The sequence below is a fragment of the Leptodactylus fuscus genome, chromosome 3, assembly GCF_031893055.1.
Source record: "Leptodactylus fuscus isolate aLepFus1 chromosome 3, aLepFus1.hap2, whole genome shotgun sequence".
In the NCBI taxonomy this organism is placed as follows: domain Eukaryota; kingdom Metazoa; phylum Chordata; class Amphibia; order Anura; family Leptodactylidae; genus Leptodactylus; species Leptodactylus fuscus.
This window is the reverse complement of record NC_134267.1, coordinates 131,941,883-131,965,765: the sequence shown is the minus strand read 5'-3', so window position 1 is coordinate 131,965,765 and position 23,883 is coordinate 131,941,883. Positions and strand designations below refer to the sequence as shown.

General features: G+C 39.7%; 1 protein-coding gene across 1 annotated transcript in view; it reads right to left on the bottom strand.

Annotated features, from left to right (window-relative positions):
* Nucleotides 1-221: 221 nt before the first annotated feature.
* LMBRD1 (LMBR1 domain containing 1) overlaps nt 222-23,883 on the bottom strand; it is a 120,870-nt gene continuing 97,208 nt past the window's right edge. Inside the window, exons 15-16 of the mRNA XM_075268354.1 lie at nt 1,858-1,949; nt 222-776 (exon numbers count right to left, since the gene is read on the bottom strand). Of these exons, the coding sequence (XP_075124455.1) occupies nt 654-776; nt 1,858-1,949 (215 nt within the window). The 3' untranslated portion in view covers nt 222-653. The remainder of the gene's footprint in view (nt 777-1,857; nt 1,950-23,883) is intronic.

Genomic DNA, 23,883 nt, shown 5'->3' with positions numbered 1-23,883 from the left:
AGAATAAACTAGGCCCTCATTTAAGATTGCTGTTTTCTAAGTAAGTTTGTGATCTAGAAGTAAATTCCCAGGACAGGGTAGCAAGTTATTTTTTTCCTCCTGACGACCCCTTTAAAAGGTAAAGATGGACAAATTTGTATAATCCTATATCTGGAATACTTAGATACTTGGGAACTATATACTATGAAACACACACAAAACACACTATTGTTCAAGGCATAGTAATCTTTTATTAGGCATATAGAAAATGTAGCAAATGTCAATTTAATATTATAAATTAAATTGTCAGTAGTTTGAAGAAAAAAAAATGACATCTGCAGGAAAAAAAACAACCACAAAAACTGATCATTTGCTGCAAGATTAATGGTTCTAAATGCAATGAGGTACAATGGGAGGGTTTTATTGGCATTGATTTGTTTTAGTGCATAGATCTGTACATTTAGGGTTATATACATTTTTAGTTTGAGGTGCAATGTTTTGTATACATTTTAAGTACCTGAATGTACATGTAAATAAGTAACATTTTAAGTCTGCGTTCTGAGCCCAGATTGTTCTTTTTACATGCCAATTATTATAATGTAAAAATACATCTGTATTTGTGTTTTGTATTTTAATCAAACAGTTTTTTGAACAGATGATCGAAATCTTGCATGTTAGGGATATGTATGTAATAGGTCGTCATCATCACTCAGATCAGAATCATCATCTTCCACTTCTCCTTCAATCACCGATTTCCTTCCTTTACAGCAGGAGACAACGAATCCAATAATAAAAACCTGTAATTAACGGAACAGGACTTGAGGCATAAGTATAAGCAAAATAATCTGTTCTTGGACTATAGATGCATTAGAGCTGCATTAGTATTTGCACTGTTTCTTTATGCATTGTAATACGTTTACATCCAGTACTATGGAAAACTTTTAATGAGACAACTTTTCAGGACATACAGAAATACAACTCTGCTGACAAATGCAGACTGTGTCAAAATGCATCTTAAGCTCATAACTGTAGTACACCAAACTATTAGGTCAAACTCCATTCTACACAAGGCATTTCGGCTTGGCACAGCTTCAGTTGTTTAGAGGTAAAGTGCTACATAACTGGGTTGTGGTGAGGGACACTGCGAGTCCATACAAATATTTAGTTGTTCACTAATACCAAACTGTCAGCAGATCTAGTTGAAAATATGGAGGGCCACTTAGAAATATTTAATAGAGATGAGTGAATCGTATTCAAATATAGGAATTAATGGAAGCTGACGAACACCAAGGGGTTAAGTGCCGTCCACTTCCATTCATTCATATGGAGCCAGGTATTCGAAACTAGAGTTTCGAATACTATTCACTCATCTCTAATATTTAAAAGCTATGGCCAACATTTTCTAAATTGATATAATCCATCAAAATTTCATATGTTCCAGATTTTATTTCTTGGTTAGATTCTAAGGCTAAGGCCCCATGTTGCGGAAACGCAGCTTTTCTTGTTGCAGATTTTGTTGTGGTTTTTTGCGCCAAAGCCAGGAGTGGATTGAGCAGAAGGTAGAAGTATAAGAGCCTCCTATATATTTCCGATTCCTTTTGTAGCTATTGGTTTTGGCTCAAAAGACTGCAACAAAACCTGCAACAGAAAAAGCTGCATTTCTGCAACTTGGGGCCTTAGCCGAACTGTTGTTCTTGGAGGTATTTATAATTTTTGTTACTAACAAAACCAAGATGTAATAACATGGCAATGCATTTTTAGTAAAGTGAGCTGAAAATATTTTACCTCTGTAACATACATACATTGTACACAGCGAGCCAGTAGATTTCAGAGATACATAGATAAAGGGAGGTACATAAACAATAAACTTGTACTTACACCTATGAAAATCCAGTTGCCAAAGTAATAAATGGTGCTGAAAAACCAAAATTTATGCAGGAACAAGTATGTTCGGGTAACTGTACACTGATCTACAAAAGACAAAAGTTAAGATATACATGAAATCTCCATTGTTGGCACTAAACTACGAAGTATCTATAACAATCAGTCCCTTTAAGACACTTGAGAACATGCTCAATTACTGAATAGATGTAGCAGAGTTAACTTGACTTTCTGCAGTTAGGTATCTTATCACAGAAGACAGCAAAAGCCAAAGGAAAGTGTTTGGGGGAAAAAAAAAAAAAGTCACACCACCACATCGTGTCACAGTGTGGTTAATGCATTGTAAGTGTGATTTTAAACTTTTCTACATCTGTATATCTGGGTCTTGCATACAGTTATCTGGCCCCTGAACATAATATAGAACAACAGATAAAATAGAAGAGGCTATCATAGACATCATGTGGTAGTCAGTTAGCTGTGCTTAACTATGTCAGTCTAGTCTAGTCTCACCACTGTGAGCAGACAGTGTAGTATTTGGATATTTCCTAGCAATTCAAAGTCCCCTGATGAGTGGCGCAAGACGGTGCCAGGAAACGCGTAGGGACTAGGGATCTATATATGTAATATACCAGGGACATATAGGGGCAGCTGTGGACTGCCCTTGTCAGGGCGGGAGTTATTTGGGCTCTGAGGGTTAACTTTAGGAGGCATTACAGGTAAAAATCCTTTGCTGGACCCTTGACCCTATCTGATTCTCCCACCTGTGAGACAACCCTGGTAAGACCGTTTTAAATTACTTTATATGAGAGACGGATCTTGACTCTGCTGCATTGGTGAGAATTGAGCGGTGTATGTTTTTGAGTCTATTGTATTTGTGACTACTCATGAATATGGTCTTAATAGGAGGACCTTGTTTGAAGGGACCTTTTTAAATAATATAAATAAATGTTATGTTTTAAATATTTGCATCAGTGCTTTTGCTTATGTATACTATTATCTGTTGCAATTAGTGTGCTATTTTAAGAGCTGATAAGCACATTATAGCTCCAATTTTGCTTTATTTGAGAAGATGCTACTGCCATGAATTCTTTGCATCTTCTGCCTAAGCGCCAATAAAATGAATAAAAAAGCTATGATGTCCCTTAATGGTTTTTCTACAACTTTAACAGGTGAACTGTCCAATTCTAGTATGAGAGGATGTTTTGAACTATGAGGGATGGGAGTCTGGCACAATTTGTGCAAATTTATCAAATGTCGTATGAGATTTGATAATTTTTTAGCATGTGTTACTCCACATTCTGCGCCAGTCACTCACTGGAGTGAGTCCAACAATTTTGCGCCTTTTTAGAGTCACAGTTGATAAATCAGAAACTCTATATACTTTGCAAATATCATTTCCAAACCTTCAGGGACCCTAAAGGGGCTTGCCAGCTCTCTCTCCATGACTCTTCCCTAACACATGACTGCCACATCCTTGTTGACATTGCAGTCTTGTCGGGACATGATGGCCATCCATTACTCCATCCATCTGGACCATCCAGGGTTGCACGGTACTCATTAGTAACCAAGACTGTTCCAAAATTAGTCTTCAAGTATGTCTGGGCCCACTGCAACCATTTATACTTGTGAGCATTGTTTAGGGGTGTCAGAGAACAGTAGGTTTATGCTCAACTGAAAGCCTCTGGAGGATCCTACACCTTGAGGTTTGTGGGACTAGATACACAGCAGCTTCAATTACCTCTTTGCTGCCTTGTAATGGTATTTTAGTAGCTGCTCTCTTAATCCATGAATTTATATGGCAGAAACCTTCCTCATTGTGCCTTTATCATTATTATTTTCCTTGATTCTCTATTGAGAGCTGAAACCTATGCACTTCTTTCACTAGGTGACAGTTCTTGGGTATTGCAGGAAAGCGGAGAATGGGGATGAGGGTTAGGTCAAACGGTTACACACAGTCCAGTCATATTAATGTGACCACCACCTACTTTTCACGTCAACGTTAAATAACCAATAGCAGAAGGCACGTGTCATCAGCCATCTGCGTGCACTCATCATTGTGGAAGGCACGATGGATCCACACAAGTATGCATCTATCCTTGCAGGCCATGTTCATCCCTACATGCAAATTGTTTTTCCTCAGGATGATGGCATCTACCAGCAGGACAATGTGACGAGTCATAAAGCTCACAGTGTATGTGCGTGGTTCAAGGAGGAGTGATGAGTTTACTGTACTCCATTGGCCAGCAAATTCCCCAAACTTGAACCCAATCGAAAATCTGTGGGACCACCTCGATGGGGTTGTTCACGCCATGGATTCTCAACTGTGTAACCTAGCGCAGCTGGACATGGCATTGGAGTCGGCATGGCTCAACATCCCAGTGATCATCATCACAACATCCCCTTTCTTCCTGCTCGACTTGCAGTGGTCCGCTCTGCGAAAGATGGTTATTCTAGATTTTGACAGGTGGTCACATTAATGTAACTGGACTGTGTATTTCTGGCATTAAAAACACTGTGGATATCATGAAAGATAAGATTTTGCCTCTAACATTTCCAGAGATATCACCAGTTGAAAACACAATCAGGAGTGAGAACAGCTACATATAAATATACCACCCACCCTATACATCTACTTCTGGCTCATCGATGGGGTTCCCGGGTATCATACCATGTCTATCTGATTTTGATGGCTGATTCTCCCAAATAATGTTTACATTTATGCTGTGTGTATCAGTGCCTAGTCCCATGCACCTAAAGGACGACGTTTTCCAGAACCGTTCCACCTGGGTTCATTACAATAAACCCATCTGGGCTGACCAGCTGTAGAGGTGAACTGGTAATATAGTAGTAATGTATCCGGTCTATAGTATAATGAGATACTATTATGTACAATCTAGGGCAACATATACAGAATGACGCTCTAATGCATATAAAACATTTCTAGAAACATTAGCAGAGTTTATTTCTCACACAACGCTAGCTCTTTAAACTTCCAGGATTACTTCACATTTGAAAATTGTGGCTTAACAAGAGTTAAGCCTATGCTTGTTTGCAAAGTATAAATGAAAACAGATCCAATGGGGATAGCAGTCTTGTCACCATCTGCAACCTTGCAGCTGCTCACCTGAATTACTGACAGATCAGGAAAATACAGATGGCGCACTATAGAAACATGATTGCACAAATTACCTTAGATTTTCACATGTTTGACCTTAAAAAAGGAAGCAGACTTGTTAAATTGTCCTTCTAAAAGCACTTTTTCTTAAAACTTTACGTCGTCTTATTTTTCTGTTAGCTGCTCAATTAAACTTTGATTACTTAAAAAAGTAAAACACACACAGAAAAAAAATTCTTAAGCCTCATTTTTCCCGTAGCTGGTAAGGATTTTATGACTGAATAGCCAAGGGTTTATAGCACAGGGGATAACATATCAATGACAGCTGTAGGTCTGAGCGAGAAGAATGAGACATCTCTCTGCATACTCAATTTTTTATAGTGCGGTCTAAGTACTATGTAGAAATTACAGCATCCAGTAAAGCAGCATCTCGGGTCTCCTTTGGTGAGGACTTAACAGATGTGAAGTGATGACCTGTTATGTGATAAGAGCTGCTGGTTCTAAGTAGAAGCAACTCAGCTCTATGAGTGACAAATGTAAGAATATCAGGACATTTTCTGCAATCTGCAAAGATTTGCAAGTCAGCTACATGGAAAAGCTTACAGTAGATAATGCAATAATTATAGAGAAATGTATTTTATTCTGACATTTTGGGAGAAAAAAACATTGCATTAAAAAAAAAAATTAAATTACTTAAAGACTGCAAACACACATGGAGTGTTCAAACAAGGGCTAGCTGCAACAGATTTGCTGATGGCTACCCTGCTGTGAAGTACAGTACATGTGTAATGGATGGAATTTCACCAAATCCCACCAAAAATTTTAGAAAAAAAGCCTCTACTATAGGTTGTTAACTTGTGACAGGTCAATTACTGCTGCATGTTAACCCACAGATTTCAACTTTTCCAATGCAAAGGCTGAAAGCCACAAATAAAACTAGCCAATTAAATCTGGTTTTTGCCATGGGAAGGTCCCACTGTGGACACCTTGCAGTAGACCCATTCTCTTTAGGTTTGGGCAAGGGGACAGAATAACTACCAACTAATAAAAAAAAAAAAAAAAAAAAAAAAAAAAAAAAAAGTGCCAAAGTATCCCACCGTATAAACAAAATACACAATTATTTTTAGGCAAGGTAAAAGCTCCAAGATGAAGACTTAGCAGCTGAAACAGATCAGTTACCCTTCATTCCTATCTGAGTTTGGTATTCTGTTCGGGGAGTCCACATAGGGACCCCCCAAACGGAATACTGAATGCAACTGCAAGTGCTGTGCAGTAAAAGCACATGGAGCCCATAGACTATAATGGGATCCGTGTACTGGCCGCATGCTGCTCGCACTAACCATGTGGACAGTAAAGTAGATTGTGAACTAGATCTGTGTGGCAAACGGGCCCCATAGTCTATGGGGTCCGTGTGCTTTTACTGCACAGCGCTTGCAGTTGCGTTCGGTATTCCGTTCAGGGGGCGGGGGTCCTCATGCGGACTCCCCCCCCGGACTGAATATCAACGCAGGTGTGAACGAGGCCTTAGCTGGATTCTCTCAATATGGGTGTGTTGATGTATCTGTAGTAGATTGGTTACTGATCATTACAATTCAACAGCACTATGCACTTTACTTACAAATATACTCATTTCATCTTTCTGTACTTTAGGGTGGTGTGATGCTCAAAGCCATCTCTTAGAATATACATCTATCTTGCTACTGAGTCCCTTTTGACCATTGCTGGATTGAACTGTGTACACTCTTATTTTACCTGATATATTGCATTTTTTCTATACTGTGGCATCAGTTGGTGGTTTTGTTAGCTGGCAGTCATGTAGCTATAAGTATTGGCAATTACTCTAGGTAACTTATACCCTGCCCTTGCACTCATGTCATACCACATGTGACATCATCAGGGAAGTTCTGGTTGTGAACCTTGGTGTGGTTACATGCACACATACAGGTGACATGCATAGTAACATGTAATAGGCATTACAGCAATTAAAAGGCAAGCGCAATTCTTCAGCAACTGTAAACACAACCTTACGGTTTCAGAATAAATTGTGAACACTGGCGGCTTTTTCAAGTTGGTTATATGACACACATTTAAAACTACATTTTTACACACAAAATAAATGTTAGTCTATTAGCTTCTTCGAACTTAGACCACTGCGTGGGTACTTCAAGTTGTTTCTTAAAGCACCAAATGTCTAAAAATGAATTCTGCTGTGGGGGGCAAAATGTAGTAGTTGATGTAGATAGAAATGTGATATTTGGGCTAGTGCCATATCCAGCCTATAAGTGATAGCTGAGAAGACCACGATGGGTGATAGTGGGTGCATGAGAAAAATCAGACCCCATGACCAGGGCTCGCTGAGAACACTGTCAAACACTCCAGAACATGAAATACAAGATGTTGCAAATGAATGGGAGAGTATGGACCAAGACAGCTGGGTGGCTAGAGAGGTTTGCCCACACCACATGAGCAGGGACCTCTCTGCTGCTCGGCAGCCGAGAGAAGCATATCAAGGCCAAATGAGCCCAGCAAAAAGCTCAGGGTCCTCTACTAACTGAAGACATGGAGAAAAAAGAGGGGTTAGGCAGCAAAGGCTTACTGAGGAAGGATGGTTAACTGTATTGGCTTGGCTCATGTATTAGCTAAATTTGTCAAATTGTGGGATTAAAGGAGGACATTTTATTGCTTAGAAATCATTTAGAGAAAGCTGCAGAATGCACCACAGCTGTAGGAAACAGAGTGTAAGAAGTAGAGAGTGTGCTACCTCAATGCAATAGGAGATTCAAGTAAATATTCAGGCAGTAGCATAACTAGAGGCAAAAGCAAATGATTTAGAGAATTGGATATAATGCCTGAAAAAGATAAGGCTGGTGGATGTTGCGAAAAAGGTGAAAGTGGCAATCTTCAATAATTCTGAGAAATGGTTAATAGACACATTTGGACAAGAGGCTATTGCAAGAGGTGGTAGCTAGAGCACGTAGGATGACAACCGCATAGGTTGAATGAGTCTTAGTTGAAATTGAATCACAGGGATATTCTAGATCTTTTTTTTTTTTAAAGATCTCATGATCTTTTTAACCCCTTCCCGACATGCGCCGTAATAGTACGGCGCATGTCGGGTCTGTAACTATGGCGACTACCCGGGAGCCGGGTGGCCGCCATAGCCGCCGGGTGTCTACTGCTTTAAGCCGGAGGCGCCATTTTCCCCGCGGCGCATGGGCGCTGCCATTTTGGCTGGGATCGCCAGCTCCTGGAGCATGCTCCAGGGCTGACGTCCCATTGTCATGACAGCCGGGAGCCTTGTACAGGCTCCCAGGCTTGTCTGCAAATCCTCTCTTTTGCAGGCTGGTCTATGCAGCCTGCAAAAGAAAGGATGCTTTTTTGCAATGCATTGCAATGCATTAGCATTGTAATGCATTGCATTAGTGATCAGACCCCCTGGGGTTCAACACCCCTAGGGGGTCTAATAAATGCAAAAAAAAAAAAAAAAATTAAGTAAAAAAAAAATATAAAAAAATATAAAAAGAATTAAAAGTTCAAATCACCCCCCTTTCCCTAGAACACATATAAAAGTAGTTAAAAACTGTGAAACATATACATGTTAGGTATCCCCGCGTCCGAAATCGCCCGCTCTACAAATCTATAAAAATATTTTTCCTGTTCAGTAAACGCCGTAGCGGGAAAAATAGTCGAAAGTGCCAAACCGCCGTTTTTTCACTGTTTTGATTCTGATAAAAATTTGAATAAAAAGTGATCAAAGCAATAACATTTCCCGAAAATGGTAGAACTACAAAGTACACCTGGTTCCGCAAAAAAAGACGCCCTATGCATCCCCGTACACTTACGTATAAAAAAGTTACGGACGTCGGAATATGGCGACTTTTAGAAAAAAATTTTTTTTAACAGTTTTGGAATTTTTTTTAGGGGTCAAAATGTAAATAAAACCATATAAATTTGGTATCCCTGGAACCGTACCGAAACACAGAATACAGGGGATATGTTATTTTGGCTGCATAGTGAATGCCGTAAAACCAAAGCCCGTAAGAAAGTCGCAGAAATGCATTTTGTCTTCAAATCTACCCCATTCTGAATTTTTTTCCTGCTTCCCAGTACATTATATAGAATAATTAATGGAAGCATCATGAAGAAAAATTTGTCCCGCAAAAATTAAGACCTCATATGGCTCTGGGAGCGGAGAAATAAAAAAGTTATGGGGTTTAGAAGGAGGGGAGTCAAAAACGAAAAACGAAAATCAAAAAATGCCATCGGCGGGAAGGGGTTAATGGAAACAGAGTCAACACTTCTTGTAGCCATGAAAGATATAATATTGCTTGGCCATTTCTTGGGATTATCCATAAATTGGAAGAAATTGGTCTTACTTTTATTGGATCCAGTCAGGTTATCACAGTTTGAGAAAGGGTTTACAATGGTAGTAGTTGCTGAATATTTGACGGTGATAGTGAATGATTATATAGATCTCAATGTGCATCAATTGTTAGCTAAAATGAAAAGTAAGTTAGAGGCGCAGGTTAAACTGCCTTTATCAGTGGTGGGAAGAACTTATTTGATTAAAATTACCCTCTTGCAGCTGTCAGGGTCTGGGGTTGCTAGGTGGGGTGGCATAGACACAAAATTCCAGTTTCTTTAGTCCAAAACAAAGGTAGAGTTTATTTTTACTCAAAAAGGCAGAGCAGCAACAAAAGGAAACAATACAAAAATAAATACCTGCCCGGCTAGGCTCTAACTAAACATAGAATAGGTTACCTCACCTAGAATAACAGTAATCCAAAAGCCAGTAGAATCATTCAGGACACAGCTCCAAAAATATGACACCTCTGTCATCTCTCCAGCCAAGCTCTGCCCAGAGTCTGCTGCTGGAGCTGGCTTCTTAAGCTCCCTCGATGAGCAAAATCTCTGCAGCTGAGTCGCTGCCGGAACATCCCCAAAGTGTGGACTAGATGGGGGTGGAATGACAGGTCTCTCTACCAATCCTACCTGTCATTCTGAAAAATCCAGTCCAATACTGAGCATTTACCAAAATGCTCAGCAGACGAAAGTTGTCTGCCGAGAACAAACATTCCTTCGGGAGTTTTCTCATCTCACCCACCTTAGTAGTCTGAGTTAGATGTACACCCCCTCCATTAACTGACCAGCCATCGGCTTACGCAGCATATATTGAGGTGAAGCCGCCGAAGAAAGAAGGGGAGGATCCAGCAGAAGATAAAGGCGGCACAGGATCCTGTTCTCAGGCAGCGGTGAGGACGCCCTCACTGCATTTTCAGCGCTGGGGCCCGCCCCCATCGCTGCCAGAGAACTAATTTACATACCGGTAAAAAACGGTATTACTAAGGAACGGCGCGGCGGAGATCCCATCTAAAGGTAAGAGATGAATAGCTTTTCTAAAGGCTATTCTGACGTGTTAGCCACAGAAAAAAGATTTTTAATGGTAGAATCCCTTTAATTCTTATGAAAGCAGATGTACCTAATTTTTCACAGACTGCTTTTGGATTTTGGCCTAATTTTGTTAAAGAATAGAACATAAATTGTAATGCTATCAGACTTTTCCGGCCACTCTCCTTACGTGTAGCCGTGATCTACCGCCCACCTGGCTCACCCTACCAATTTTTGGACCACTTTGCTTCTTGGCTTCCCCACTTTTTATCCAGTGACATTCCTACCCTCATCATGGGTGACTTTAACATCCCTATTGCCCCCCCTCACTCCCCAGCTGCCTCACAGTTTCTCTCATTAACCACTTCTCTTGGTCTCTCACAATGTTCTTCTTCCGCCACACATATAGACGGTAACACGATTGATCTAGTCTTCCATCGACTCCTCACAGTCTCTAAATTTTCTAACTCTTCTCTGCCGCTTTCTGACCACAATCTTCTATCTCTCACCATCAGTGCTCTCTCCCCTTCAAAAGACGCCCCTACCCATCACACATATAGGAACTTGCGTGCTATTGACACCCAGCACCTCTCAGATACTCTACAGTCCTCCCTGTCCCCCATCTCTTCAATCTCCTGTCCCAATCTGGCCACCAGTCACTATAATGAAACCCTCAAAAATGCATTGGATGAGGTTGCTCCCCCCTCCACTCGTAAAGTCCCACATAGGAGGCAGCAGCCCTGGCACACGCCACAGATACGATTTCTTCAGCGCTGCTCTAGGTGTGCCGAACGTCTCTGGAGAAAATCACGCTCACCTGCAGATTTCCTCCACTTCAAGTTTATGCTTAAAACATATAGCTCTGCCCTTTACCTCGCCAAACAAGACTATTTCACCGCCCTCATCTCTTCTCTCTCCAGCAACCCTAAAAGGCTTTTTGAAACCTTTCACTCCTTACTCACACCCAAGGTGCAGACGCCATTCACAGACCTTAGTGCTGATGACCTGGCCATGTATTTCCATGATAAAATTGATAAGATCCGTCAGGAAATTACTGCCCAAGCCCCAGGTGGCATTGACTCCCACACCTACGATAGTACTGATCCCCTCACCAGCCGCACTTTAGACTGTCCATTCTCATCTTTTGAACCTGTCACAGAAGAGGAAGTTTCCCAGCTACTTTCTTCATCTCTCCCCACAACCTGCAGTAGTGACCCCTTCCCCTCACACCTTCTCCAATCTCTGTCCCCTGCTGTCACTACTTACCTTACTAAAATATTTAACCTCTCTCTCTCTTCTGGAATCTTCCCATCCTCCTTCAAGCATGCTGTTATAATCCCGCTACTGAAAAAACCCTCCCTGGACCCATCCTGTGCTGCTAACTATCGACCCGTCTCTAACCTCCCCTTCATCTCTAAACTTTTGGAACGCCTGGTTTATTCTCGGTTAATCCGTTATCTCTCTGCTAACTCTCTGCTTGACCCCTTACAATCTGGTTTCCGCGCTCTGCACTCTACTGAAACAGCTCTCACAAAAGTCTCTAATGATCTACTAAAGGCTAAATCCAATGGCGACTTCTCTCTTCTTATTCTTCTGGACCTCTCTGCAGCTTTTGACACTGTTGACCATCAACTTCTCCTCACTATGCTCCGCTCAGTCGGCCTCAATGACACTGCGCTCTCCTGGTTCTCCTCTTATCTCTCAGACCGCACTTTCAGTGTATCATTTGCGGGCTCCGTTTCCTCCCCTCTTTCCCTTGCTGTTGGGGTTCCTCAGGGCTCGGTCCTCGGCCCCCTGCTCTTTTCTCTCTACACAGCCCCCATTGGACAAACCATCGCCAGATTTGGCTTCAGGTACCATCTTTATGCTGATGACACCCAATTATACACATCTTCCCGTGACATCACCCCTGCACTCATACAGAACACCAGTGACTGTCTCTCTGCTGTCTCTAATATCATGTCCTCGCTCTATCTGAAACTAAATCTCTCTAAGACTGAACTACTACTGTTTCCACCATCTAACAGATCTGTCCCTGATATATCCATTGCAGTCTCAGGCCTTACTATAACTCCTAGGCAGCATGCCCGCTGCCTTGGGGTCATATTTGACGCAGACCTTTCCTTCACCCCTCATATTGAATCACTCACACGTTCATGTCACCTCCACCTCAAAAACATCTCCAGAATACGCCCTTTCCTTACCAGAGATACACTAAAGACACTTATTGTCTCTCTGATTCATTCTCGCCTTGACTACTGTAATTCCTTACTAATCGGTCTTCCCCTCACTAAACTCTCTCCTCTACAATCTATTCAGAATGCAGCAGCCAGGCTCATCTATCAGGCTAGACGCTACAGCGATGCCTCCGGTCTGTGCCAGTCACTACATTGGCTGCCTATTCATTATAGAATAAAATATAAAGTTATTACTCTCATCCACAAGGCTCTCCATAATGCCGCACCTCCCTACATTTCTTCCCTCATCTCTGTCTACCGCCCAACCCGTGCTCTCCGCTCACTCAATGACCTAACACTTACATCCTCTATATCAGAACCTCCCATGCTCGTATACAAGACTTCTCCCGAGCTGCACCACTTCTCTGGAATGCTCTACCCCGGACAATAAGATTAACTCCCAACTTCTACAGTTTCAAACGCAAACTAAAGACGCATCTTTTCAGACAAGCCTATCACAATTCCTAATGCACAAAATTGTCTGAACACTGTATAAGCAATGCCGCCCCTGCTACCTCTTGTGTCACCCCCTCTACCTCATAGATTGTAAGCTCTTTTGAGCAGGGCCCTCAGTCCCATTGTGTGAAATGACGTTCTTTGTTATGTATGTCTGTATCTGAACCCTATAAATTGTACAGCGCTGCGGAATATGTTGGTGCTATATAAATAAAATGTATTATTATTATTATTATTATGTTTTATTGTTCAACTGTGTTTACATTTACTACATTTCAAGTTCTTCTAAGGACCAGATTTTTTTTAATGTCCTGTAACATACAATTCAAAGAGGGTGTACTTTGTTATCCTCATCACTTTACATACAAATTGTATACATAATATACTACACACAGCTGCTTGCAATACTTATTCAAAACTCTGCTGGGTATTATGGTCCTCACAGAGGTTTGGGACAGGCAAAATGTGACCTATCAGCATAGTTCAACGTGTGTAATTTTCATCTTATTTTTCACAATAAGCGCCTCTGTAATAACAAGAGTCAGAAGAATTCTATAGGACTTGCTTGTACGAACATCCAATAAAACTTTATAAAATTAAGATAATGCGAAGGACCAGGAAAAAACGGGGGATCACCGCGCTCAATTGGTTATCAAATGGATAAACTTTATTTTCGTAAAAAGCACACACTACGCGTTTCGGGCTGGGTGCCCTTTTTCAAGTGTATAGGCTTTCCTGTGTCTAGCTGGATGCGTCTGGGGCGGAACCCCCCCATCCTGAAGTGGTTCAAAGCTATTTATAATGGTTGTACACACAACCTTTTAAAGGTGAGCAACATTCTTCATTACCCAACTCATTTATCCATACGGTACTTCACCATATGCAGCTCGGTGCTGTTCTCTGTTCTTTGTCTTTAAATTATTATAAAATTAAGAGGGGGAAGACAAATAAAGCAAAGTATGTAAATTTTCATACAGACAAACTGTGGATCATTTTAAGATTTTATTTAATAGGACAGTTTTCCTTTTAGTTTATAGCCAAGCTGTGCTTTTGCAACAAGTTGACATATATATGTTCAGGGATCTACGTAGTTGCAACTTATAATGCGCATACATAAAGATTTGGGCAGGACTAGTTGTTCATTTAATGTGTATTAGATGAATGAATGACATCTATGCAGCGGATGTTGAGAGAAAAACAGGGGCACGTTGAATGTGTCAGATTCTTATTTACCATTTTGTCATTGATGGCACATGCAACCTCAGCCAAACCAAAGATGAAAGATGGAGTTTGAGAGTAATAGATACAGATAATAAAGGAATATAACCACCTGTTTATTCGTAGGTTTTTGTCTTTTGGAGTTAGGTTATTGAAAGTGTTTTCTTGAAGACAAGCACTGATGTGAGCAAATGTATATAACAATAGACCCAATCTGTAGTCATTCTACAATTTACACAGTATAATTCTTGTGGATGTCTGGAAGAGGAATATTTGGAATTTAAGTTGAGTATTTTGCCTAGAAGAATCTCCAGCACATTACAGTGTAATTGGTCTACGATACAAGCTCTAGTTTTGCTATTCAATATTTAAAATGTTTACTACAAGACGCGAACACCACACAAAAGAGAAGGATCTGAATTAGATGTATTGCATCACAATCTTGGCAAGATGTAAGGCCATATTTAACTTTTCTTTTAAAATTACGCAGCTTGAATAGATTACTAAATGATAAAGTGTCTACTGTGTTCCTACCACTGTGCCCTTGCTGATATTTCTTGGCACATGTTATTATTTTCCAATATAAAAGGGCATTCTTGGCTAATAAAGCATTTCCTTTGACCTTGTCTTGCAGGGCTTCCAGGACACTACAGAAGTGATGACCCAAGGAGTGTGTCACTGGGGTTTATCATAAATTTCTTGCTGGTTTTACGTCTCGGCCAGTTGGATTTCTGCCCAGTAAAGTATTTGATGAAGCAATTGTTCATAGAAGGAACAGATGGGCACACAGTCTGAGTGAGAAAACTGCAGGAAAGTCTTTCTAATTACAGCACTTCCCTTTCAGTGTCGCATATTTATAGGGTTGGGTGTAGACATGCATGCATCATGCACAACAGATAGCATATTGTCTATGCACTAGATTAATACATTTTTCTGTTATTACATATTTTAGTTACTATAATTAAAAGTGCTATTACTTGACATTAAAAAAAGGACAGCAAGAGATACATATTGCTGTATATCTAAATAAAAATAGATACACACGTGGACAAAATTGTTGGTACCCCTTGTTTAATGAAAGAAAAACCTATAATGGTCACAGAAATAACTTAAATCTGACAAAAGTAGTAATAACCAAACTAGAAGTTGACAAGCCCCAAAGCTTCTGGGAGAATGTCCTATGGACAGATGAGACAAAAATCAAACTTTTTGCCAAGGTTATATGTTCACAGATGCAAAAATGAAGCATATCTTGAAAAGAACACTGTCCCTACTGTGAAACATGGAGGAGGCTCTGTTATGTTCTGGGGCTTCATCTGGCACAGGGTGTATTGAGTCTGTGCAGGGTACAATGAAATCTCAAGACTATCAAGGGATTCTAGTGTGAAATGTGCTGCCCAATGTCAGAAAGCTTGGTCTCAGTCGCAGGTCATGGGTCTTGCAACAGGATAATGACCCAAAACACAGCTAAAAACACCCAAGAATGGCTAAGAGGAAAATATTGGACTATTCTGAAGTGGCCTTCTATTAGCCCTGACCTAAATCCTATTGAGCATCTTTGGAAGGAGCTGAAACATGCCATCTGGAAAAGGCACCCTTCAATCCAGAGACAAGTTTGCTCATGAGGAGTGGGCCAAAATACCTGTTGAGAGGTGCAGAGGTTTCATTGACAGAAAGACCCCCCAATCATAGGATCTACTGGGAAAATAGTGAGGAACTTGGTGTTCCCAAGGTACCCAGCACAGCTTACATATTCACTGTCTCCATCCACTATGCATTCACATCTGGGAAACTAATGCTCACTACAACCCTTGATAAGTTCTTTGAGGGGTGCAGTTTTCAAAATGGGGTCACTCTTTAGTGGACTCTATTTTTCTGGTACCAGGCTCTGCAACATGACATGGCGTTCAGATACCAAACATCTAAATCTGCGCTGCAAAAGCCACATAGCGCTCCTTCACATCTGGATAAGGAGACATTTATTTTCCCCAGGAGTAAACAATGTTTTCCAAAGAATGACTACAGAGACGGATCTTGAAAAGAATATATTTTTTTATTTAAACAAGGAATAACGTTTATTGAAATCGGGGAAACTCCTTTGTGCAAGAACATTGGTTTCTCCTAGGTTTGTGTTTCATTATAGAATGACTTGTGTTGTTACTTGTGTGTGTCTCTCACACCCATTCTGACTGCTAATGTTACTGTAGCACAGAAGAGAGGGAGAAGCAGTACAGTCACATACTGTATAAAGCAAGCCAATAAGTTACAATAGATAGGGCAGCTCTCAGTAATCTGAAAGGCACTATATGGTTAATGTTTGTATGCCTCATACAGTATAACAATTCTGATTGGTTAGTGGGTGTCTAAGAATTTTTATTTATTTTTTTAATTAGGCTGGGGGAGGTGAAAACCCGCCAAAAAACAATAAAACAAAAACAAACTTGATGCGGTCTGATCCTGCTGCTTAGATGTTTTCTTATGGCTGAAGTTCTCGCGCCTGTGATTTCCCACTTCCCTTTCCTTATGCTGATGATTGGCCTCAGCAGACATGTACAGCTAGGACTTCCGCCAGAACCAAACTCCCAGGGCAGCAAGACCGGCCCGTGCTGGGAGACATCAAAGCACCAGGAATAGCAAAGTATGTTTTGTCTAGTTTTTTTCCCCTTCCCCAGTCTGATCTAAAAATATATACATATCCTGGCCAACCCCTTTAACCATAACCATGTTACCTAGTTTGAACTGAAAAACCTGACACTATAAATATACTGACAACTGTGGAGTTGTGCTAGATAATTCACTCATTGGCCACATATGTCTTTAATTCAGCTTAACTGTAACTACTCCTGGGGGTACCTGAGTCCTACATGCTCACAGACAATGAGTTGGGATCATAATGAAATTCTACCATAACAATACTTTCTTTCAAAGGTTTCAAGACAAGATTATTGGCAATGTTAAAAAAAAATTACATAGTATTATAAAAAGGTAATTTAACTAAAATCCCCTTATAAAAATATTTCATATACTAACAGCACCTAAAAAAATAAATGAATAAGTATTTACATGGTTTATATATCCTGATATCAAAAGGTTCCATAATATATTACAAAAGGTTCTAGGTGTCAGAGCAGCTGTCAAGAGTGCCAATAATATTGCATATATACAGATGCCAGAAGCCATGAGGTCATTAGTAATCACCTTCTGATCTTTGGGTCAAGTTATACATAACCAGCTGATAGTTATAATTATATGTCTGTTATTGACGCTGAATTGTTTAACCCTTTCGCTGCCAGGCACGTACACTGTACGTGCTCCCAAGGTGGCACTTCAGTAGCCGAGGACGTACTTAGTACGTCCTCCCTACTAATGCCGATATCTCTGGACTGCATCAACGTATCTTGATACTTTAAAATGCATTTTAAAGAAGAGACGCTCATCTTTAAAATGATACCAGAGACTTGATGATTTTACTTACAGTCTTGGAGCCATTCACTGTTGAAAACACTATTTGGCATTGAGATCCAACTGCAGATCTCAATTCCCGACAGCATTTCAACAGTGAATTTCTCCAAAACCGTACATCCAATCATCAAGTTTTTGATATCATTTTAAAGATTCTCCTCTTTAAAATGCAATTGAAAGCATCAAGATATGTTGATGCAGTCCAAAGATATAGAGCATCAAAATGTCCCCCCCCCCCTCCTGTCTAAGCAAGCAATTTGCGATCTAACAAGAAAGGAAGAGGGACAAGGAGCAGCCCAGCAGAGAGAGAGAGACACAGAAACGATCTCTCTCTCTGCATAACTTGTATGTGACAGCAGGAGGGGGGTGGCAGGGACTCTATTGTCCCTATTAACCCTTCTCCTGCCAATCAGAGCGTATACTATACATTTGTCTCTGATTGTCACATACAGTTATAATGTAATTCCCCCCTGAGCTTTACTAGTGGGGTATTCTTATGTTATACCTCCTGAACATAACCAGGAAGTTTGTTGGCACTGTGACCCAGACCCATTGTCCAGGTCGCAAGCCAAAAAAAAAAAGTCGCACCAAACACTTACACAACATATACATAAAGTCGCAAATAAAGTTTACATTTCACCCAATCCCTGTCCTGTCTATACCTGAGCTTTCTACAGTAAAATACGTCTCTAGTGATATCCGTTACACGGTAAAATAATAGTAATAATGATTATCACTAGAGATGAACGTATAGATTGCTAAAATTACTATAGGGGGATGGAAAATAACATTTTTATGTAAAGTCCTATTTAATTTGCATGCACAAAATGGGATGGCGCATTTCTGCGATTTTGGCGATTCTTTAACACCCGCCCCTGTAAATATATACATTTGTGGTATGTATGAACTCCTCACATATTGCAGTTTTATGGACAGTACATTATGTTTGCAGAAAGGGATTTCTTGAGCCGCACTTTAGTGGCAAATTTGAATTTTTGCGCAATTTTTGCTAGCAATCTCTGTTTGCGGCAAAGTTGAATGAAGGTGGTTGTATATATAAACTATTAAATTGTGTTTTTATATACGGTATGCTGTGTACTCTGAAAAAAGTTAGATTTTGGTATCACAGTCACAGTTTGGTAGGTGCAGTATAGCTTTTTAACATATTAGTGAACAGCAGCAAAATCCTGCTTGTCTTCTGTATTTGTGTTTTTGGGAGTCCGAGCTCTTGTTGTAGTTGATGTTTGCGGTACATATAGTATATATACACATTGTATACACCATAAGCTATTATTTTAAAAGTATTTTGTATATGAATGTGAAATTGAACATGAGTTTTAGGTGCAAATATGTGTTTTAGCGTATTTTTTTAAAAAATTATTTGTGTTGGTCGCAAAGTTGCATGAAGGTGGATGTGGCTATTGATGACCCATTAAGACATTTGTAATCTTCAGATTGTCTACTTTCAAAAAATATATAGGGTTTAGGGGTTCACTTACTTTTCATGGTGTGTAATCCCTACATTTTATAAGATGATACTTTTTTAACATTTCCAGCTTCAAAGCAGAATTTTGTTCCTTCCAGTTCTAGTGATTTTCTGAAGACACGTGCATGCGGGTTCAGGCCATAGTGATATGTATGAACTCTGCACATGTTGAACTCTTATTTTTAGGAGGTTTGGTGCATTTAATTTTTTGTTTGGTTTCCGCTTTTAACAACTAATATACATTTATTTGCATTTTTTCATAAAACATTCACTTTAAATCAAAATTGCATGAAGGTGCCTGTTCGTATACAGTACCAAGTGGCATTCTGACAATGCAGCAGGTGTCTACTTTAAGAAAATATATAGGTATGGGGGGGTTGGATGCTTTTTTAATGTTGCAATTTAGGTTTGATTTGTCCATCTCAAAACTGTGAAAATTGCTCTGGCTACTGGAGGTGCAAAATTTCCAGAGACCCTTGGCAGCGAAAAGGTTAATTATTAAACATGGCACCAGTCTGAAGATAGACTGGGCTGATGTAGCGTGCAATTTTACAATAATAACCATCATGTGTACCTGACATGTTCCTGAATAATTCTGTATTGCACTTTCATGGAGTTGTGCCGTGTATCATTCTAACTATACTAGGGTATGGGGGCACTCGTCCACATTAGGGAGAGTGTTTGCCTACATAGGCAGTACGGAGACTTACAAGTCATTCCTGCTCCGCTAGGGATTATGGGTAAAAAATATGCAAATCTAGTCTCCTGGATGGAATTAGGAGAACAGAGTGCACTCTGTACACCACCCTATAGAGGGCAGCATCCTTAACATCATGAACGACTCAGTTATAAAGTCTTTTAATCATAATGTGGATTTAATTGCTAAATCAGTATTTCTGTCCCAAAAGGAACAGATTCCCAACTATGGACAGCGCTGTTTCGGCCTATTGGGCCATCCTCAGCATAGTGTAGGGATACTGATTTAGCATGGTGAGAGACTATAGACCAGGGTATGGGGGCACTCGTGCTAAGGATGGCCCAATAGGCCGAAACAGCGCTGTCCATAGTTGGAATCTGTTCCTTTTGGGACAGAAATAATGATTTAGTAATTAAATCCACATTATGATTAAAAGACTTTATAACTGAGTCGTTCATGATGTTAAGGATGCTGCCCTCTATAGGGTGGTGTACAGAGTGCACTCTGTTCTCCTAATTCCATCCAGGAGACTAGATTTGCATATTTTTTACCCATAATCCCTAGCGGAGCAGGAATGACTTGTAAGTCTCCGTACTGCCTATGTAGGCAAACACTCTCCCTAATGTGGACGAGTGCCCCCATACCCTGGACTATAGTCTCTCACCATAGTAAATCAGTATCCCTACACTATGCTGAGGATGGCCCAATAGGCCGAAACAGCGCTGTCCATAGTTGGGAATCTGTTCCTTTTGGGACAGAAATACTGATTTAGCAATTAAATCCACATTATGATTAAAAGACTTTATAACTGAGTCGTTCATGATGTTAAGGATGCTGCCCTCTATAGGGTGGTGTACAGAGTGCACTCTGTTCTCCTAATTCCATCCAGGAGACTAGATTTGCATATTTTTATCTAACTATACTAGTACAGATTTATGGTAGGGGCCACATGGTGCTCAGTGGTTAGCACTGCAGCGCTGGAGTCCTGGGTTTGAATCCTGCCAAGGGCAAAAAAACATCTGCAAGGAGTTTGTATGTTCTCCCCGTGTTTGCATGGATTTCCTCCCATACTCCAAAGACATACTAATAGGGAAAAAAATGTACATTGTGGGGCTCACAATCTACATAAAAAAAAAAAAAAAAAAAAAAAAAGATTTATGGTAGTATCAGTTCATGCAGATTTTTAGAGTAAGCAATGTCTGTAAAAGTCAAAGATCATAGTGCTCTTGTAATTTATCTTTTGGAAACTGCGGAGTGAAGTGGGAGTGGCTCCCTAACTTTGGGCTAATATACTAAGAAAGCCAGAAAGTGGTACAAAATGATGGCTTTTACACTTTCCAATTTAATAAATTAATATTTTACAATAATAGATATGTATATACATCATTTCATTGTGATACCTGTGAGAGTCAGTACGTTCTACAGACTCAGATTTACCGACTCCAACTCTACAGCCCTGATTATTTGTGGGAAAAGATTTACTGTATTTTCTTAATAAGCCCGACATGTTTTAGAAAATAGTAAAATAAAGCAATTATATAATGCCAATGTAAAGTATTTTGACTTCTACAAAAAAAAAAAAACCTTTAACAAAAGTATCAGACTCTAAATGTTAAAAACTTTAACAATTACCACCAGCTTTATGATTTACTGTTTTCATCAGAATGAATTCAGGAGATTATGTTAAGCATCTCCCAAAGCAATTCACTTACAGCAATAGCTTATTTTTCCCCATTTCTCCTGCTACATATCTGGCAATAAAGTGTTTTAATATACTAGGTAACGAATACTCAACTCCCATACCTTTTTAAGTAAAAGGTTATTAACTCATCTACGCTCATTTGTAAAAAGAAAATTACACTTGTATACTGCACACAGAATAATATATTATTAACAAGCAATTCTTTGTGATTAATGGTACATATAAAAGCAATTAAATCTGTATACAGTTTTGTTTACGTGCAAAACCATAATTACCTTATTAATAAAGAAGCATTAGGTTCAGGTAAAGTAAAAGAAAAACTAAAAGCCTGTAAAGATTTAAAGGGGTTGGTCTGCTTTTGTTGTTTTGTTAAAAGCAACTCCCCTCCCCCAAAAAACGATTTTGAAGAATAAGAGAGCTTATACTCGCTTCAACCTATCTGCTACTGTTACAACAGTATGCTCCTGTCCTGACTCAGCAGGGATTACCTGCTCAGCCTCACTGCTTAAAGGGGTTTTCTCATCTCAGTGTCTCAGCAGTCTGCCTGCATTGTCTGCTTCTCACTTCCTGTATTTATCTCCCCCCTCCTCCCTCTTGCTGAACGGGACACAGAACACTTCTGCAGGTCAGATAACATGCAGATGCTTGAACAGAACAGGCTCAGTGTTATCTGTTCGTTTACATAGAGAGATAAAAGACCAGGCTTTATCAGCAAACTGCAATTAGCTGAATGATTGTCCTGCCGTAAAGCGTAGTGGGTAAGTGACGTTACTTGTCCTATAGGTCCGTGGTCTGTGTAAACAATGGGAGGGATAAAGTCACATAGCAGGAGAACAAAGCAGAATTTCTAAAACAATATATTTAGGAAAAGTCTTCAATTTACATAAGCTACCAGTCTAGATAGGATCCTTGAGATGGAACAACCCCTTTAAGGCAAGTCACTGAGGTAGCCAATGAATTGGCTGTAAAGCATTCCAGTGATTTCTGAAGAGTGAAAGAACTGGAGTGCAGCGGGAGCACATTTACTTAAATTTTTGTGCCAGCAGATGTGCCCGATTTATGATGATGCCTATGCCAGCTCCAAGCAGACATAGCTAATGTGTCCAAATGTGCCCTTGCTTTGCCTCCTTTCAGAAAGTTGTGTAAAAACCTCATGGGCTTGATAAATATGACCCAGTGTATGAAACTACCCTCAAAATGCAAACTGTGACTAAAATCAATAGAGCATAAACAAGTAACTTATTTAGTGGAATATACTGTAATATACAATAGAACACACCCACCATTTAATTGGTAATAGAGGGAAAATATTTAGCAAACATTCTGCACTAAAACGCTCTAACAAAGCAGAAATCAGCAATCTTGTCTTAATGGATTACATTTTCTCTTTAGAACTGGGCTTGTTTCCATTTCATTATCCTAGTAGAACCTCCATGTAAAGCCAAAAAAAACCGAACACACACAAAAAAATACTAGTACTCTGCGTAATGCTCCTTGGTCTTTGTGAAAAAGACAAGCATAAGTATATTATTTTTAAATTTGATTTTTTTGGAAGAAAAATGCACATAAAATATAAACGTGAAAGAGCCCAAGTATTTGTATCTCAAAAATTCTTTCACAATAGCAAAGGTAAGTGCTGGAGAGTACACAAAATCAATAATATAATTGATAAGTAGAGGTGACGCTAACTATATAATTCAGAACTACATAAAACAAAGTTATTGATCACTTAACCAGAGTTAATTAAAAATAGAAAGGACCCGATCCTCAATCTATACCAAGACTTACTTGTACTCTTGTACTTTGTTTCAGCTAAACTGCATTTATAATTACTGAGTTTACTAAGGTAACAAACCAATGCTGCTATATGAAAATGGTTACATTATGCGGTGTCAAAATGCAGATTTTATAATATTCTCTTTTCAACACATAAAGGTCCATTCCCTGCTTTCCCAAGTTTCCGTGCACATGCACTTTACTGATACTAGGCCACCTTCCCTAAATCTGCCATTTTGCAGAAAGTCTGTGTCATCTTCCACACCCTACCTGAACAACTAGTTTCCTTAGTTTACTAGTGACCAGCCAAAGTTACAGTCATGGCCGTAATGTGTTGGCAACCCTGACATTTTTACAGAAAATAATTTCTCCCAGAAAATTATTGAAGTTACAAATGTTTTGTTATACACATATTTATCCAGCATCCAGGGTTGAGACTTTAGAAGATGACCATGACACTGACGGAGTCTATGTTGCTAAATTGCA